Source organism: Peromyscus californicus, unplaced genomic scaffold, assembly GCF_007827085.1.
Source record: "Peromyscus californicus insignis strain IS unplaced genomic scaffold, ASM782708v3 Scaffold_8__1_contigs__length_139910024, whole genome shotgun sequence".
Classification (NCBI taxonomy): Eukaryota; Metazoa; Chordata; class Mammalia; order Rodentia; family Cricetidae; genus Peromyscus; species Peromyscus californicus.
The window spans coordinates 85,349,483-85,367,778 of NW_026294606.1; the positions used below are offsets into that span (position 1 = coordinate 85,349,483).

General features: G+C 47.2%; 1 protein-coding gene across 2 annotated transcripts in view; it reads left to right on the forward strand.

Moving 5' to 3' along the window:
- Egln1 (egl-9 family hypoxia inducible factor 1) overlaps window positions 1-18,296 on the forward strand; it is a 41,636-nt gene that overhangs the window by 16,600 nt on the left and 6,740 nt on the right. For both annotated transcript variants that reach the window (XM_052726840.1, XM_052726839.1), the window contains exon 2: window positions 18,014-18,133. In XM_052726840.1, the coding sequence (XP_052582800.1) occupies window positions 18,014-18,133 (120 nt within the window). The remainder of the gene's footprint in view (window positions 1-18,013; window positions 18,134-18,296) is intronic.

Here is an 18,296-nt window from a genome sequence, read left to right on the forward strand (position 1 = left end):
TTCAGAAGTAGATGCACCCTCGCAGGATTAATTGGTTTGTGTGTGTACATGCATGCTCAGATAAGGGTCTCATGAAAGCTCAGGCAGGCCTCAGACTTACCATGTAGCCCAGGATGGTCCCAAACTTGTGGCAATCTTGCTGCCTCAGTCACCAAAGTGCTGGCATGACAGATGTGAGCCACCAGGCTTGGCTCAATTGAGTTTTTCTATTTAAATTTATGTGTGTGTGTGTGTGTGTGTGTGTGTGTGTGTGTGTGTGTGTGTGTGTGTGTGTACTCATATATATTTATATATATAACACATATATGACTGTTTTGCTCACATGTATATCTGTACTATGTAAATGCTTGGTGTCCTCAGAGGTCATTGGATCTACTGGAACTGGAGTTAGTAACAGTTGTGAGCTGCCACATGGGTGCTGGGAATTGAACCTCGGTCCTCTCTAAGAACAACAAATGCTTTGAACCACTGAGCCATCCTTCCAGCTCAGATTATTTTTTTTAAAATAAAGAAACCAAAACAAAACCCACCACAACAAAATAAAGCAACCCTGACGATGCAATGCAGCATTCTTTTTGCTCTTTTTCTAGTAGATGGTGCTAGAGTGCCATCTACAGGGACACGTAAACCTTGACGCTGTACAGTAGAGTTAGCTCAGAGTGGGTCGTGTGCCCAGTGTGAGCCCCAAGCCTATAAAGCTTACAAGAAAACCTAAGAGAAAATCTTTATGAACTTAGATAAAGGTATTATTAGAATGCCAAAAAAAAGATAGACTCTTAAGAAAAACATTGAAAGAGGGGGAATCTGTGGTTGGTACGCAAATGAATAGAAAATTTCTTAATAAAAAAAAAAGAAAAATACATTGAAAAACTGGACTTTGTCAATATTAAAATATTTTGTTTACCACAGGATACTGTTAAGGAGCCAGTTGCTTTAAAAAAAAAAAAAACGGCCAGGAGTGGGGAGCCAGTGGGGTGACTTAGCTGGTGGTATTTGCACAGACACCTTGAGTTCAATACCCGGATCCCACAATTGGTAGGAGAGCACTGACTCCTAAGGGTTGTCTCCGGCTTCACACACATCCCATGGCACCAGTGCACCTGTACACTCTAAATAAGAGAAATAAATATTTTTTTAGAAAGGGATGGAAGGGATGGCTTGGAGGTTCTTGCAGAGGACTTGGGTTTGGTTCCTAGCACCTACATGGTGGCTTCCAACCATCTTTAACTCAGTTCTAGGTGATCTGGTGACCTCTTCTGACCTCCTCAGCATGAGGCACACATATGGTGCACATACATACATGCAGGCAAAGTACTCATAAACATAAAAAAGTTTTTAAAAGATACCATTAAGAACATGAAAAGACAAATTAGGGAGAAAATATTTACAAAATGTGAGAGATTTGCATGTGAAAGTTGTATAAAGTTTCTTGTAACTGAGAAATTAGATAAATGGGCTGGAGAGATGGTTGCATGGGTCAGAGGTCTACCACAGGAAGTTCATTTAGTTCCTAGCACTCTTGTCCAGTGGCTCACAATTCCCTGCACTCCAGCTGTGTGGGATATATGTCCTCTTCTGGTTTCCATGGGCAACTGCACTCAATTGCACAACCCCCCCCCACACACACACACATTAAGTAGGCAATAAAACAAAATCTCAAAAATAAGACAAACAAAACCTAAAAACCCAGACATAAGAGAAACAACCCAACAAAGAGATTTGAAAAGCTGTTTCACAGAAGGGATTAAACACCAATGGCTAAGTATGTTAAAAGATCCTCCAAAGGCGCAGAATGTGGCTTAGTTGGTAGTGTGCTTGCTTAGCATGAACAAAGCCTGGAGTTCAATCTCTAGTACCATAAACCAGGTGTGGTGGTACACACCTGTAATTCCATCACTTTGGAGGTGGAGGCAGGAGGACCAGGAGTTTGGAGCCGTGTGGATCCATAAGCTCCTGTCTCTCCTCTGACTCATTGTTAGGGAAGTAGAAACCACAGCGTCTCTTTAGCCTGTGTTTTCTTCCCCTTATGTCTGTAAGCTCTCTACTTTGGGGTTATTCTCCTTTCCCTTCCTTACTCTTACGCTTCCTTCATAGAGGGGCCAGCACACAAGCACAGGGATGAGGGGCTCAGCCTAGCAAGGATGTGGAGCCACCTACTCCTTAGGAGGTTGCCACAAGCATGTATTGGTTACAGGGATGCAAAATGGCATATCCGCTTTGTAAAATCAGGTTGGCTGTGGCTCATAAAGTTAAATATAAACTCATGATGTGACCCAGGAATTTCATTGCTACTAAGAGAAGTGAAAAACCTGCCCACACAAAGCCAGGAGCATTTCATTCAGTATTGCCCAAAATAGGAGGCAGCCCAAGTGTCCTCTGTCTGCAGATAGATAAGCAGCATGCTGTGCAGTGGGATGCCATCCTCAGTAAAAGGACTCCTTGTTGTCCTTGATAAAACAGTGCGCCACTCCCGAGGCAGCTAATAGAGGCCACACTGTTGAGCCCCCACTGTTGGGTGTGTGTGTGTGTGTGTGTGTGTGTGATTCTGCTGAGACCGGGTGCTGTCAGGGCAGCTCAGCCGTAGACGTGGCTGGGTTATTTCTCACTTTTGGTTGCCACAAATCATTTGTGGATTTTAGTGAAGAAACCATTCTACAAGTAGAGTCGCTGCGTTGGTGAGCAATTCTGTATGTGTGTGCTGCCAACAGTCATGAAGGGTGTTTATGTGGTACCAGGCAGTACTCAGTGCTCGCTCTACTTAGGTTACCATGCTGTTACTTCCCATTTTATAGTTGAAGAAGCAGACACGGAATAATGTAAAACAAAACCAAAACCCAGCAACAACAACAAAAACTACCTTGTTGCATATCTCAAGCCAAAAAGCCATACACCAGAATCAGTTTGAGTGTGAAGCTGCTGTAATCCCAGGACTCAGGCTGAGGCAGGAGGATCACATCAAGTTCAAGGTCAAGCCCAGCTAATAAGTTCAAAATCAAAAACAAGAAAAAAATTGAGATAAGTATGATAGATTGAATCATCAAAACAAGCTTTTCTCGTGTGTGTGTGTGTGTGTGTGTGTGTGTGTGTGTGTGTGTGTGTGTGTCTGTGTGTGTCTGTGTGTCTGTGTGTGTCTGTGTCTGTCTGTGTCCCGTTCCATCCATCCATCCATCCATCCATCCATCCATCCATCCACCTCCACATGTCAGAGCTCAATATCAGATATCTTCTCTCCTTGCTCACCCTCCACCACTTCTGAGACAGGGCCTCTCATTGGCCTGGAGCTCACTGATTGAGCTGGAGTGGGAAGAAGTTAGCCTTCAGGGTCCTGTGTCTGCCTCTCCAGTGCTAGGGTTACAGGTCGAGGGCCAGGCTTTCACATGGTTGCTGGGGATCCAAATTCAGACCCTTTTTTTACCTTGGTGCAGTGAGCGCTTTACCAACTGAGCCGTCTCCCTAGCCCCTCCTTGTCTTTACTGAAATCACTTTAGCAAGGTCCCATCTAAATGTTATTTAGTTTGAGCAGAGACTGGCACCTTCTCAAGAACACCAACCATTGGCTGAGGGAGTTCACTCGTGTGTGGATGTGGTTGTTTGAACAGACCAGCCCCTCGTGTCACAGGCCAGTTAGTGCAGGCCGCACAGCTTCTGTGGCCATGAAAACATCTCAGAAAATCACGGGCTGTCAGGGCCCCAGTGAGTCCAGGGCCAAAGTGCACAGCGCCCTAACACTTCACTTGGGTCTGAGAAAGCTGAGGCTGAGGCTGGCAGGGTGACAGGCCGAGCTCCATCTCTCGGACCCACTGGAGGCGGGGAGAAAGAACGGACTCGCACAAGTTGATCCTTCACCTCCACACACGTGCTGCTCCTCACTTGCTCACTCACTCGCTCTCTCCACCTGCCTCTCTTTCCCTCCCTCCCTCCTTCCCTCAATAAATTAAAACAAAAACAAAACCTGGAGTGTGTCATCTTCTCAACTGAAAGGAGTTGTACAAATGTTCAATTTCTACCTCGGGTACCCAGAATGTTTATTACCTCTTCTGAACACCTCTCCTTACCAGTAAGTTTGCAAAGAAAAAAAGACTTCTTAGTCCTCCGTGTTCTTCAGCACACTGATCCCATTCTAATACTTTCCCTAGGGTGTCTGTAGTATGGGACACTGTCTGCCTTTACTTCCCTGTTCCTTGACCTCCCGGTGTGAGCCTTCAAGTGCTAGTAGGAGACAAATCTTGTGAAACCGACTTTTCAAAGTCAAGGTTGTTCGGAGTGGGTCTGCCTTCCTGTCCTGCCCTCCCTCCTCCTCAGCCACTCTGCAGCTCTTGACCCTGGAGGAGGATCCATGTGTTGTTTCAGACCGAGGAACTCAAGAGTCAGAGAACATGAAATTCAGCATCAGGCAGCTGGGATTCAGAACCCTGGCCTGCTATTGGCTCATCGTATGATGCCATCGGGTCACCTGCCTCAGTTTCCCACTAGAGATTTGATCATCCGCATGTCACCACCATCAAGAGACTAGATGAGCTAACCAGTGTGCGGAGAGCACTTTACCATCAGAGCCCTGTCCTTCCCTCTGCTTTTCTCGGTTCGTTCACAGGGTTCTGAGCAGCCCTGGCTTTCTGGAATCTCCTGACTCTTCTTTCTCTGCTTGTTCCCTTTCTTCTCAACAGTTCCAGTACACACTGGTGTAGTGTCAGTATTGCTGTTGTATGTGTTGTATAGTGATGTGTCAGGAGGACTTCGGGGGCTGGAGAGATGGCTCGGTGGTCAAGAGCACTCACTGGCTGCTCTTTTAGAGGACCCAGGTTTGAGTCCCAGCAGCCCCATGATGGGTCACAACTGTCTGCAAGTCTAGTTCTAGGCAAGCTGATGCCGTCTTCTAGCCTCCATGGGTACCAGGCACACAAGTGATGCACAGACACACATGCAGACAAAACACCCATACACATTAAATAAATAAAAAATGTTTTGTCAAGGAAATAAAATCAGAAATACGGTTTTGAAGACGTAAGTCAGCTATAGAATAACCGAAAGACCTGGGATTTCTGGGGAAAGACAACTCGGGTTTGAGCTCTAGACAACACCTACTTACTCTCTGACCTTGGGTTTGCTTCAGACCCAGTTTCCGGCCTGCAAAGCCAGAGAGGCTTCTTTTATTGCAGAATTATGAAGATGATCAGAGATGGCAGGGTCTGACTCAGGGTGGCTCCAAGTAATCATGACACAGACCCAATCAAACCACTAGTCAGTGGTGATAGTTAACACTGATTATCAACTTGACAGGATCCAGAATCACCTAAGTGACCAACCTCGCCAGGCGGTGGTGGCGCACACCTTTAATCCCAGCACTGGGGAGACGGGGCCAGGTGGATCTCTGTGAGTTCGAGGCCAGTCTGGTCCACAGTGAGATCCAGGACAGGCACCAAAACTACACGGAGAAACCCTGTCTCAAAAAACCAACCAAAAAGAAGGGGGCGGGGGAGGCAAACCTCTGAACGTGTCTATGAGGGAATTTGAGTCTGGGTTAATTGAGGCAGGAAGACTGAATGTGGGTGACACTATCCCATGGACCAGGGTCTTGGGCTGAGAATGAAAAGGAGAAAGAGCTGAGCACCCATCCTCATCTCCCTCTGTTTCCTCTCTGTGGACACTGTAACCAGCTGCTTCAAGCTCTATAAGCCTTCCCTCTATGGTACTGTGCCTCCAGACTGCACGCCAAATTAAGCCTTTCTGTAAGTTGGTTTTCTCTGGCATTTTGTCACAGCAACAAGAAAAGTGACTCATATGCCAGTCAGATGGGAACCCAAGGCTGACAGCCAGTCAGCAGCAGGCATGATTTGTGAGCCGGTGCATGGTGTCTGTTGTTCTTGCCATCGCCAAGCCCATTGATCTCGTCTCTGTGTCTTTTTTTTTCATTTCCTTGGTGCAGTGGTGGGTATTGAACCCAGAACCTTGCATACAGTTGTCAAACTTCTACCACTGAGCCTCATCCCCAGCCCACTGTTGGCTCTTTTTGTTTGTTTGTTTTTGTTATTCGTTTTTCAAGACAGGGTTTCTCTGTAGCCTTGGCTGTCCTGGAACTTATTCTGTAGCCCAGGCTGGCCTCAAACTCAGAGATCTGCCTGCCTCTGCCTCCCTAGTACTGGGATTAAAACATGTGCCGCCACGACCCTGCCCACTGTTGGTTCTTTTTTTTTTTTTTCATGGTAAGATTTTTTTTTATTGAAATATAATCTGAGCAACAAGAATGTAGCCGAGAGGAGGAGGGGCTGGCCTGCCTGAGGCAGCAGCCTCTCTAATGGCACAGGATTAAGAATACAAATATCCCACTGTCTGTGTACCCCACGCCCTACCTGTCAGGGACTGCAGGACAGCAGCAGGAGGACCCACCCACAACCCCCAAAGAGGGCCTGGCTCTCGGCACCTGCCTGCCTTGGCCATACTTCGCGCTTCCCTCAGTTCCAAACAGGAGGGTACTGCCATTGCTCCCACCCACAGAGACATGATCAGCCAGTGTGACAGGTGAGGTCCTCAGGATGTTTCTGGGGAAAAGAATCAGAGAAGATGGGAAGGAAAGGGTGATCAAGGAACCTCACCAAGCCAGGCTGGGCAGAGTTCCAGAGGAACGGCCAGCCCCCTTCATTCTCCTCCTTCTTGGGCTCTGAATGCAGGAAGGAGAGCTGGTGCCTACAGGAAAATAGAGCTCTGAGGAGTCCCCACTGATCACAGCAGGTAGGGAGCCCAGAGCTGCACTGAGGAGCCGCAGGCTGAGTGGACAGCACTGGGGTTGGACTAGCCTGGGGCTGGAAAGACACGGATGAGAATTGGGGTACCAAGAAGCAGCATAAAGTCATAAATAACAGGAGCAAACTCAGAGCTGTGAGGGATTCTGGATGACCCCACATTTTCTGGGGCTGGGGACATCCAGACTCTCCAGCTCAGGACCACTGTTGGTTCTTAATTGCACTTACCTAATAGTTTCCTTTGTGCTCCACCAGAGCAGACCCCAACTGCCATTAAATGGAGTCACTGTTGGCATCTTAGGTTTTCCCATCCTATGAGAACTTCTCACTCTTCTTCCATGCAAAACCTGCTCCATCTGGTGTGTTCTGTGTTGTCACTCATGGTCCCCACATCCTCCCAGTCATAGTACCTCAGTGCTGACTCGTTCGGGCTCTTGTCCCTGTTCCTGCTTCTTCTCTACATTCTCAGCTACACTGAGGCTCCCACGGCCATCTTTGGACATCTGCATTTCCAGCAGCCTCCTAGGCATGCATGTGCTCAGGCTCAGGACTCCTTCAACCCACTGTTTCCCAAATACTGCCTCCAGACATCCCAGAGCTCTGAAGCAAACTCCTAGGCATATGTGGATATCTTTGCATTCCAAGCAGACATCATCATTGTGTTGGGCAAGTAGCCATGATCCTCTGGGTCATGTCCTGTGTCTCTGAAGCTAAGTTTTCAGGGCTTCCTCAGATGGAAAAGCAAGCACCGCCTGATACTCCACGTGGAACAGGAAGCCAGGCTGTCAGTCTCCAGTCTGATGCCAAGGTTTGAAGCATCCAATAGGCAGACATTGTTAAGGCTTAAGACTCACTCATTGCTTACTAGGAAAGATTACTGCTAGGTATTTATTTTGGCCTGGAAGTTCTAGGTTTTAGCTAGGTAAGTTTGGGGACTATAGGATAGACTTGCCTTTATAGAAGCCTGCCAGCGGAGTCCATGTAGAGCTGCAAAGACTGTAGCTGGAAGGGCAACATAAGAGTCATTTTAAAGTAGAGTCTGTTGTAGGTTCAGGAAGGAAGTCACCGATGGAGAGGCAAATGCCGAAGGTTACATGAAAGAGGTCATGGCATGGGCTTCTAGTAGCAGGGCTCCGAGGTGAGATGACGTGAGAATGAGGTCCTGCTTCTCAGAGTGCTGCCCTCACACCAGCTGCAGGGCTTTATTGGAGGAACTGCAAAACCACAGGCCACAGTCAAACCTGAATTAGAACACACGTTTTAAACAAGGGTCTCAGGTGGTGTGTTTGCAGTTCAAATCTCAGCAGCCCTTCTGTGCCAAGAATAACCTCATGCTGTGTGTTGCTCTGTCATGGGCTGAAATGGTGACAGGAGGAGTGAGAGGAGATTTGAAGGAACCATTCTGAGGAAAGTCAGACAACCTGATGAAGAGTATAAGAGTGGCCAAGAAGATCTGAAGGGTCAAGGGTCAACCACAGTTAGGACCATGCATGCAGTCGTAGCCTCTTGGGGTGGTGCCAAGCAGCATAGGTGTCGTGTATGCTGGGTGAGGTTGAGGAAGAGCCAGCTAGCAGTCATCTGTCACACATCCAGAGAGAAAGAAAGGCACAAGGAGGGTGAGATAGAGGAAAGGGCTGAGGATTGGGGTTCCCTGAAGCCAGTGGAAAGAAAGGCTACACCTGTGGATGGGAGCAGACGTTTCCTGGCCTCCATCCCTGTGGAGAGGAGTGTTCTTTCCTGTTAGGCTGCAGTATTGGCCAGGACTTTGGGATTGTCAGGTGACTCCAGTGCTTTCTGTGTGGAGAGGACAGCCTAGGAGGAGGCCTGGGGGGGGATGAGATTGGGAGATGGAGTTGAAGCTGGGAAGCAGCTTTTGTTGTGGATATGGCTTTCACACCACTGGAAGTGAGGATTTGGCACCTTAGAGGCCGCCCTCGATGATTGCTCAATACGGCAGCCACTTCTCCATGTGTCGTGGTCAGGTGGAGGCTGAGCAGCCAATGCATATTGGCACATCCTCCAGGCTGCCTCTGGGGCCATGTCAAGTCAGGTTACAGATGAGGAAATGCCTCACAAATGCCCACAGTCACGTAGCTGGTAACTGGCAGAACCAGGATTAGGAACAAGAGCCAGGTGTCCTTTAAAGCTGGGCTGCTGTGTTCTGAGTCACCTGCTCCTGGCTGCTGACCGATACCAGGGTGTGAGGTGTTCTTAAATGGAGGTGGCCAGAGCGTCGCACTCAGGCTGTCAGCCTGGCTTCTGCAAGCCTGAAGGAAACTGACTGATAACCTGGTGATGCTGGCACAGAGCTCTGAGCAACCGAGAACTCGGCCTCTCTGGTTCTGTCCTGTGACATCAGGGTAGCCTCAGTGGTCTTGGTGTCATACCCTGGAACTAGGTGAGGAGACAGACACGTTTCTTCCAGGGGCTTTGGCAGGAACCTCTAGTCTGAGGTCAGGAAGAAGACTCAGCAGGTGAAGGTGCTTGCCATGTAAGCTTGGTGACTTGTGTCCATCCAAATCCACTAGAGGTTGTCCCCTGACCTCTACAGGCACACAGTGCCACACACGACACCCCCTCCCTATCATGCACAATACATACACAAGTGATAATAACAATTAAACTTTTATAAGTTAAAATCTCAGGGTGAGCCCGAGGCTCTTACAGTCTTCAACTCTGAGCTCTTAGCCCAGTGGTTCTCAGCCTTCCTAATGCTTCAACCCTTTAATGCAGTCCCTCATGTTGTGGGGACCTCTAGCCCATCCACCTAGTATCTTAATTCAGAATTTTGAGAATAGTTTAGGTAACATTTGCCTTAAAGAGTTTCTCATAGTGGAAAGTACTTATTTTTTAATTGAATTCTAAGTTTAAAAAAATTCAGCTGGGCTTTAATCCCAGCACTCGGGAGGCAGAGCCAGGCGGATCTCTGTGAGTTCGAGGCCAGCCTGGTCAACAGAGTGAGATCCAGGACAGGCACCAAAACTACACAGAGAAACCCTGTCTCAAAAAAAAAAAAAAAACAAACAAACAAAAAAACAAAGCAAACAAACAAAAATTCCCCCATTGTGGGATTTGGAAGGCAGAGACAGGCATATCTCTGTGAGTTGGAGACCAGCCTGGTCTACAGAGTGAGTTCCAGGACAGCCAAGGTAACCCAAAGAAACCCTGTCTTGAAAAACAGAAACAAAACAAAATTGCCCCCATTTTTGTTTTTTGAGACAGGGTTTCACTCTGTAGTCCAGGCTGACTGGGAACTTACTGTGTAGTCCAGACCGGTCTCAGATTCCTAAGTGCTGTATTGATAGGCATATTAAACTACCACACCCAGCTTTTAAAATGTTTGTGCTTTGTATTTTAACCCTGTGAATGGCCTTTAACCCTATAAAAGGCTTTCCAGCCTTGCAAGTCTTTATTTCTGACAACTCCTAGACCATCTTTGGGTCTGTGAAATTCCAGTTGGGTTGTTTCATTTTTAGTTTATCTCTGGGGACTGTGGAAATGTCTCTTGATTTTGTTTAACTTTTGTAATAATATTTGCAAAACCATATCCAGTGTTTCCTTAGTACTTTTTTTGGGGGAAAAACTCATAGTCTCATGTCAAGCATTTTCTTATCAGAATGAGTTTTTCTGAGTATCCTGTTTGTTAGAATTGAGTATTCTTAGAAGATAGAGATGGCACCCCAGGGTGTGCTGGGTTGTGCTGCAGCAGGGTGCTGCCGGGCCAGGTAGGCAGGTACCCCACCATGTGAGAGCAGACAGAGCAGACATTGGGCACTTCTGCCTCTGCCACATTGTATCTCCTGCTGCATGGCGGTGGTGCCCAGCTAGAGACAGCCGTCTTCCACTTCCCATTTGAAAAAATAAACGTTTATATTAAGCACAGCGGCACATGCTTAGCTTCAGAGTTGCCTGAACATGAGGAGGGAGCACACAGAATCAGGCCAGAGGGTCCAGCATACCTGCGCTTACCATCTGGCCAGGTGCCTCCACTGTCTGGCTTCAGGTTGCCTTGCTGTTCTGACCACTCCTCCATAGAACAGGGTTTTTTACAGTCACTGTAAGGATTGAATGTGCTTGGCCTCTAGCAAGACCTCTTAGATGTTATAACAAAGACACTTGCCTGCCTGGCTCCCCTGTCCACTGGCCTCGAGGCAGGTGAAATGAAGAAACAGCTCCACGATGGAGACCAACTTCTCTAAGGTCCTGGAGCTGTTAGGTGCCGCTGGTGTTCCTGTTGTCTGTGCACTAGGCACAGTTTGTAGCCCTTCTCGTGTGCTGGTTGGTTAGCTTTGCAGGCAGTATGATGCCGTTGTTTTCACTTTCCAGGCAAGGGCCGCTCAGTACAGAGAGAATAAGTAATTGGTCCAGAGTGACCCAGCCAGTTAACCTCGGCGGCGGCACAGTCAGAGCTCAGGTACAGATCCTGGCAGGTCCCTCTGTTCTGAATCCTCCTTAATTTCTTGCTCCCTTTTAGGAAGACAAACACAGTTTAACCAGTTGTATACACTTAGTCATGTTCCTGTGGTCTGTCTGACCTAGTTCTGGGGCCCAGAGAGCATAGTCTACCAGGACTGTGTCTTTCCAGCCCTTCCTCATTGTCTGTGATATGCCATTCTTCATTAAAGAAAAAAAAAAAAACTTTTTTTAAGATTTATTTTTATTTTATGTATGTAAATGTTTTGCCCGCATATATATCTGTGCACTACATATGCGCAGAGAGGGTGTCGGGTCCCCTGGAACTGGAGTTAAGGATGGCTGTAAGCTGCCATAGGGGTGCTGGGAACTGGACCTGGGTCCTCTGCTCTTAACCACTGAGCCATCCCTCCAGCCCCCCTTTCTGATTTCTTTGTGTGTTAGATACTTAACACCAGTTTATCAGCACTCTTCCTCTAATGTGTCCCCAGAAACTGCTGCAGCCGTCAGGCCTGGCCTTCGTCCTGTAAATCTGTAGGACCATCTCTCCTCCTTTGTATTGCTTAGCTGCTTAGCAGCTCTTTGAAGCTGATGGTCAACCAAAGTCCTAGCTCTTTCATTTTTGTTGTTGTTGGTGTTGTTTTTTTTTTTTAAGATAACTTTTTGAGAGTAGGACTGGGATGTAGTTATCGATGCATGCCTATAATCTCAGCACCGAGGAGGTGGAGGCAGGAGGAGCAGGCATTCAAGGTTGCCTTTGGCTAGCCAGTGAGTTTGAGGCAACTCTTCCTAAGAGCCTGTCTCAAAAATAAAACAAAAAAGGTGCTTACTCTGCCAAACTGTCTCCTCCCACCCCTTTTATAGCCGGCTTTTTAAAATGGGAGTAGTACCCTCTAGGAGCCATAAGGATTAAATGAAAGAATGCTGTGAAGGTCTCAGCATAAGGACAGACGCATACTCATATCTTGATAAATCCTGACTGTTGTCTGTTGCTTTTGTGTGGTTGGTTTTGGGATTTTGTTTTTGTGTTTTTGTTTTTTGTTTTTAAAGCAGAATTTAAGCCAGGCCATAGTGACTTATACATGTAATACTAGTACTTGGAAGGCTGAGGCAGGAGGATTGGTAGGAAAGCTTAATTGGTGAGTTCTTTTACTGGTGTGAGTTATTGAAATAAATGTGAGCTAGGATATGCTCAGTTCCTCTGGGCAGACAGACCCTGGGTGTGGGATCTGTAGAGAAGAAAGCTTGTATTTAGTTTGTGCAGATGGTATTTCAGTGGCTAGTGGCCACATGTGAGAGTGGTTGGTTCTTCCTCCGTCATTAATTTGTTTACAGCTTAGTCATTAGTCTTTGGATTAGTCATCCGTGTCCTTCCAGCTTTGGCCCCCATTCTTACCATACCCCCATCAGTCACTTTAGTGAGCACTGGGTCTTGTCACCCTATAGAACTAAAATGAATTTCCTATGCTGACAGGCTCTCCAGATGTGATACTGAGCAGCAGCGTGTGAAGCTCTGCCTGCAGACAACTGACACGCCACCATATTGGTCAGACGACCAGGGCAGACCAGCTAGCTGTTGGCGTCTCAGCAGTCTTTGGGATATGAAGAGTAAACCTGGGCTAACCGAAAACTGTGGCCCAAAGACACAGGGGCTCCGAAGGGAGAGGCTGAGGGCCCCAGAGGATTGCTCTGGAGGTGGTGGGAATGAGGGTTCAAGAGACATGGAAGGTTGCTGGCCTTGTGCTGAGTCCCTGGTGAGGTGAGGCTTTAGGAAGCTCGATTTCTTCCTACCTGCAGCTGAGGGCTGTGTGCAGCTGCCTGCAGCATGTACTTGAACATTCTTATAAACATGCAGCAGATAGTGCCAGATGAAACCACAGCATGCTGGGTGCAACTCTTCTACAGACACAGATAGCTTAGGGTGTGCTGGAGTGCATGCATGAGTGTGTGTGTGTATGCACATGACCAAGTGTGTGCTGTACACCTAGAATCCCAGCCCTGAGGTGTCTGGCACAGAACGATCTTGAGTCTGAGGCCATCCTGGGCTATACAGGGAGACTATTTAATAAAGAACAAAAGAAGTGCACTCACAATCAAGCCAGCACACAAGGGCGGCGGGGGGGGGGGGGGGGGGGGGTTGGCTGTGAAGACAGATGGGAGTGTGCTTGACCTGGATGGAGTGACAGGTGAAGGCCAGCATCACCTTTCTGGAGCACACCTGCTGCGTGCTTGAGACAAGGAACTCAGGCAGGGCGAACTGTCAGATCACAGACCTTTTCCTCTCGTTCAGAGTGAAAATAATTTCAGAACCTGTCAAGTTTTGGTTTTCTTTTTCTTTCTTTTCTTTTTCTTTTTTTTTAAGATTTATTTGTTTATTATGTATACAGTGTTCTGTTTGCATGGCCAGAAGAGGGAGCCAGATCTCATTACAGATGGTTGTGAGCCACCATATGGGTGCTGGGAATTGAACTCAGGACCTCTGGAAGAACAGTCAGTGTTCTTAACCTCTGAGCCATCTCTCCAGCCCAAGTTTTGGTTTTCTTAGCATTAAACAATCTCAGTTTCCAAACAATTCACTTTGGGGAGAAGAGGGGTAGGACAAAGAAACATATTTGGTTCAGCTTCATGCTGAAGCCGTCCATTGCCAGAAATAAACACACCTTGAACTCCAGAGAGAGATGGCCAACCTCTTCCTTTTATTCTCTGGGTGAGAAGAAACAACTTTATGGTGTTTGCCCTCGTGAGAATGTCCTCTGTCTTGTGTGTTTTCATATCAGAAAGGAGGAAAAATATAGTTTCATAGCTTGCCTCCTCAGATGTTTTCCTCCCGGGAAGTAGAGACATCTAGAATTGGTGTCTGCAATGTTAGTTCAGGGACAGGACACCGTTGGGGTCCAGGCATCACACTGCTCCATCTTCTGGCTTTTTTGTTTGCTGGTTTGTTTGGAACTCAGTGTAGCTTTCCATAGCTGTTGCTGCCTGTCCTAGGGCTGACACGGGCAAGGAGACTGAGGAGGCAAGCTAACTGCAGGCCTGCTCTTCCATCCCCAGTATCTGCATCCCCAGAGCATTGGGGTCCCAGGGTGCTAGGTGCTAAGACACATGTGATGGTGCAGGTGGTGGAGATATCAAGGGACTGGAAAGCTAATTATCACAATAAAATGGATTTTTACTTCACTGACTTGAAACTGAACCTTGGTGCTGTCTCATCCACACTCTGACCTCTATGTGACCCATCCTCTCCTCCTCCCACTCCTTAGCCAGCTGCTTCTGTGAACGGAGTTGGGTCTGTGGCCACGAAGCCCTGCCTTGTACAGCTGTCACTCAGTCTCCTTTTTCTCCCTTCAAGACTGCATTGATCACCCCAGTCTGTTGAACCCTTCAGTGCTGTCGTTTGGCCTTGCTTCAGGGACTGGCTTCCAGAACCAGATTCCCTGCATCCACCTGGTGTGAACACACAAACTAGCCTTTCTGGCCTCAGTTTCCTGGACAGGTGGATGAAGATGAGAGCGACGGTTTGGGCCCTTACCTGGTGTGTCGGATACACTTACTTAGAGTGCACTGGCTGATGGTGAGCGGCCGCAAATATTGCCGAGTGATGCCAGCTCTCCACAGTTGGCGCCGTCTTGTACAGGTCTGATTTTAAAGCATTAGTGAGGTGTGCTCGCCATTAGCTCCTGTCACTTCTGAGGCTTGTTTTTGTTTTGTTTGAGGCAGGGTCTCTCTCTAGCTCAGGCTGGCCTGTAAGTAATTGAGTGATCCTTCTGCCTTCATCTCCTGAATGCTGGAATTACAGATGTGCATTAGACACCTGACTTTTTGTTAGTTTCAGAATAGTATCTACAGTCCCGTGTTTCTTGATCCCTTTCTGGCTTTTTGGGCCACAGTATCCCAGACTGTTGTCCTCATGGGTGATGCCCAGGCACAGCTGTGCTTCATCAGATGGCCCTTCCTTCTGAACTCCAATCACCAGTCAGCTCCTGGGAACAAACATGCCATGTTCTAGGATTTCCTGTCTTGGGAAAAGATAAATAACTTCACATTACCTAACTGTATTGGTTAAGGTTCTCTGGAGTAGTAGAACTGAAATGAGTCTCTCTGTACAGAAAGGGGATTTATTAGAAGCACTTACAGGCTGTGGTGTGGCTAATCCAACAATGGCTGCCTATGTATGGAAGGTCCAAGAATCCAGTAGTTATTCAGTCTGTGAGGCTGGATGTCTCAGCTGGTCTTCAGTATTTGCCAAAATCCCAGAGAAGTAGGCTCTAATGCTAGTGAAGAAATGGACCTCCTGTCGAGGGTGGGAAGAAGCAAGAAAGAGAGCAAGCTTCCTTCTTCCATGCTCTTCATGTAGGCTACCAGCAGAAGTACCCCAGATTAGAGGTGGGTCATCTCACCTCAGAAGATCTGCATTAAAGGTGTGTCTTCTCACTTCAGTGATCTGGATTAGAAGTGGATCTTCCCATTCCAAATGATGTAGTTAAGCACAAATCCCTCACAGATGTGGCTAGCCATTTTTGGATTTTAATTAATTATGGATATAGTCAAGTTGACAACCAAGAATAGCCGTCACACTGACCTTACATTATATATGTCTATGGGCTGACACCACTGACCTAGAGTTTATAATAAATGCAAGCAAGAATATCTGGGTGCATTACACACCTGTGACTCCAGGACTCGGGAGGCCAAGGCAGGCCAGCCTGAGCTACATGGTGAAACCTTGTCTCCGAAACCCAGCTAATGAATGAATGAATCAATGAACGCAAGGAACTTTGTCTCTTTTGATCATCATATTACTCCCAGGGCCTGTATGTATATGGACATGTATGGTAAGTCTGAAAATGTATTTGCTAACTGAAGAGATGGATGGGCAGCCAGTGTGGGTGGGCCGAGGAGGACTTCCCATCTCCTCCTTACTGGAATTACCAGATAGGTGCAGAGGTCCAAACTGACTTTAAACTGTTGTGTGCATGTGGGGGAGGTGTACATGTGGAGGTCAGAGGAAACTTGGTGGAGTTGGTTCTCTTCCACCTTTACGTGGGTCCCAGGAATTGATTTTAGGCCATCTGGCTCACACAGCAAATGGTTTTCCCACTGAGCCATCTCACCCCACTCCCCAGATCACAGTAGGAGAGAATTGAGGTTTTAAGTTATTCCCCACCCCACTCTCTACAGGTGGGAGGGTCTTGCTGCTGAACTGGTGCCCTCTGACAGTTGGCAGCTAGTGATGGGCTCCTTTGCTGAGCAGTCTGAAACCCTCATCCCAGGCCATTCTGTCAGGACAAATGGAGACGTAAGGGAATGCTCACCAGCAGTCCTGCCTGTGATGGAGAGCAGGCAGGTGGTCGGGGTATCTAGGGTAATGGCACTTGTGTTCAAAGATTCAGGCTGAAAATGCTTCCCAGTCCGTTAAGAGATGAACCACTGGCCAGTTGGCTGTGAATTTTAAAAATTAGTGTTTGTCACATATCTAAATCTAATGGTTGATGACTTTTGAAACATTAGGTAATCATTCCTGGGGATTTATCTGGAAGCGGTCTCCCGTGCCAATGGATAGCCTCCCTTCCAGCTCTGTACTCTGAACTGCTGTCAGCTGACAGGAAGGTGGAGGCGGCTGTTGCGTAAATCATAGTGGCACTGACAGGGTGGACTGCTGCTTGCCTCTTCCCTACAAGCCTTTTGGGGCTTTTCTGTCATCAGTATCCGACAGTGGCATGAATTTCAGTCAAAAAACGGACGTCCAAGTCACTTCAAGTTCAAATATTTGTGCCCTTGAGGGGTTGATAAAAGAAGAATGTAAATTCAAAGGAGAAAAAAATTAGCATTTGTCACATATTTAAATCTGATGGTCGACGACTCTGTTGATGTTTCCTAGTTTCCTTTGTTCCCTCACCTTGAGTTCATGGGTGTTCTCAGCTGTGACCCGACATGCCCCGTGTTCCTCCCAACTGTACGGTTTCTGTTGACCCACTCCACCCAGTGTTAGCTAATCACGTGCATGCTCCCAGAGCACGCAGGTACTTGGTGTCTCTGTGGACTTTATCCCCTTGATGTATCACACCCAACAATCTCCTAATCCGTGTCTTGATGAGCTGAGCAAAACATTGCTTCCATTCCCACCCAGGAGGGGTTAATCGCTGTTATTGAGTCTGAGTTTCCATTATTCATTGACATGAAGGGTATTTGGAGTTGGCCATCTAAATTATGTTCAACCAGTACCATTCAGAGTCAGGTGGCACCAGGTTGGGGTAGTTCATTCCTCAATTTTGGGTACCAAGGCTAGCTCAGGAAGACAGAGCTCCACTGAGCAGGTCAAAAACTCACTTTCTTGGGGCTGGAGAGATGGCTCAATGGTTAAGAACACTGACTGCTCTTCCAGAGGACCTGGGTTCAATTCCCAGCACCCACATAGCAGCTCACACCTGTCTGTAACTCCAGTTCCACAGGACCCATGGCAAAACACCAATGCACATAAAATAAAAATAAATTAAAAAAAAAAAAAACACCTCACCTTCTTAGTTTCCAGAGTATATAACAGTCAGGACAGTGAGGTCTAGAAACTCTTCTGACTTGTTATTTAAAGCAGTGGCCACTGGCTTGTGATAGCTCAGGGTCTCCATCATTTGGTCTCCTGACCCTCCATGTTGGCTCATTCCATTGCTGCAAAGCTGCCACTGAGCTGGGTTCTCCACACCTTGGGTTGCTCACTGGCCTATTTGTGTTCTTTATAAATGTCAGCATAGAATAGCCTTACCTCCCCTTATCACAAAATGGGATCTTACTATGCTCACACTTAGGTGTGAGTCAGAGTTCTGTCTCATAAGCATGTTCACTCATGGACCATTTACCTTGTTTTTCAGGCCATGGTTGCTTGTTACCCAGGCAACGGAACAGGCTATGTCCGTCACGTTGATAACCCAAATGGAGATGGAAGATGTGTGACATGTATATATTATCTAAATAAAGACTGGGATGCCAAGGTATGCAACTGAATTCAGCAGTAATGGTTTTTCCTCAAGTATTTTTTTTTCTCACAGTAATATCTGCACTTCCTATGGGTGAGGCTGGATTAACAGAGGGCAGTTCTCTCTCAAGTCTGGTTCAGTCTTGAATTGTTATGAAATGGAACAGATAATACTGTGT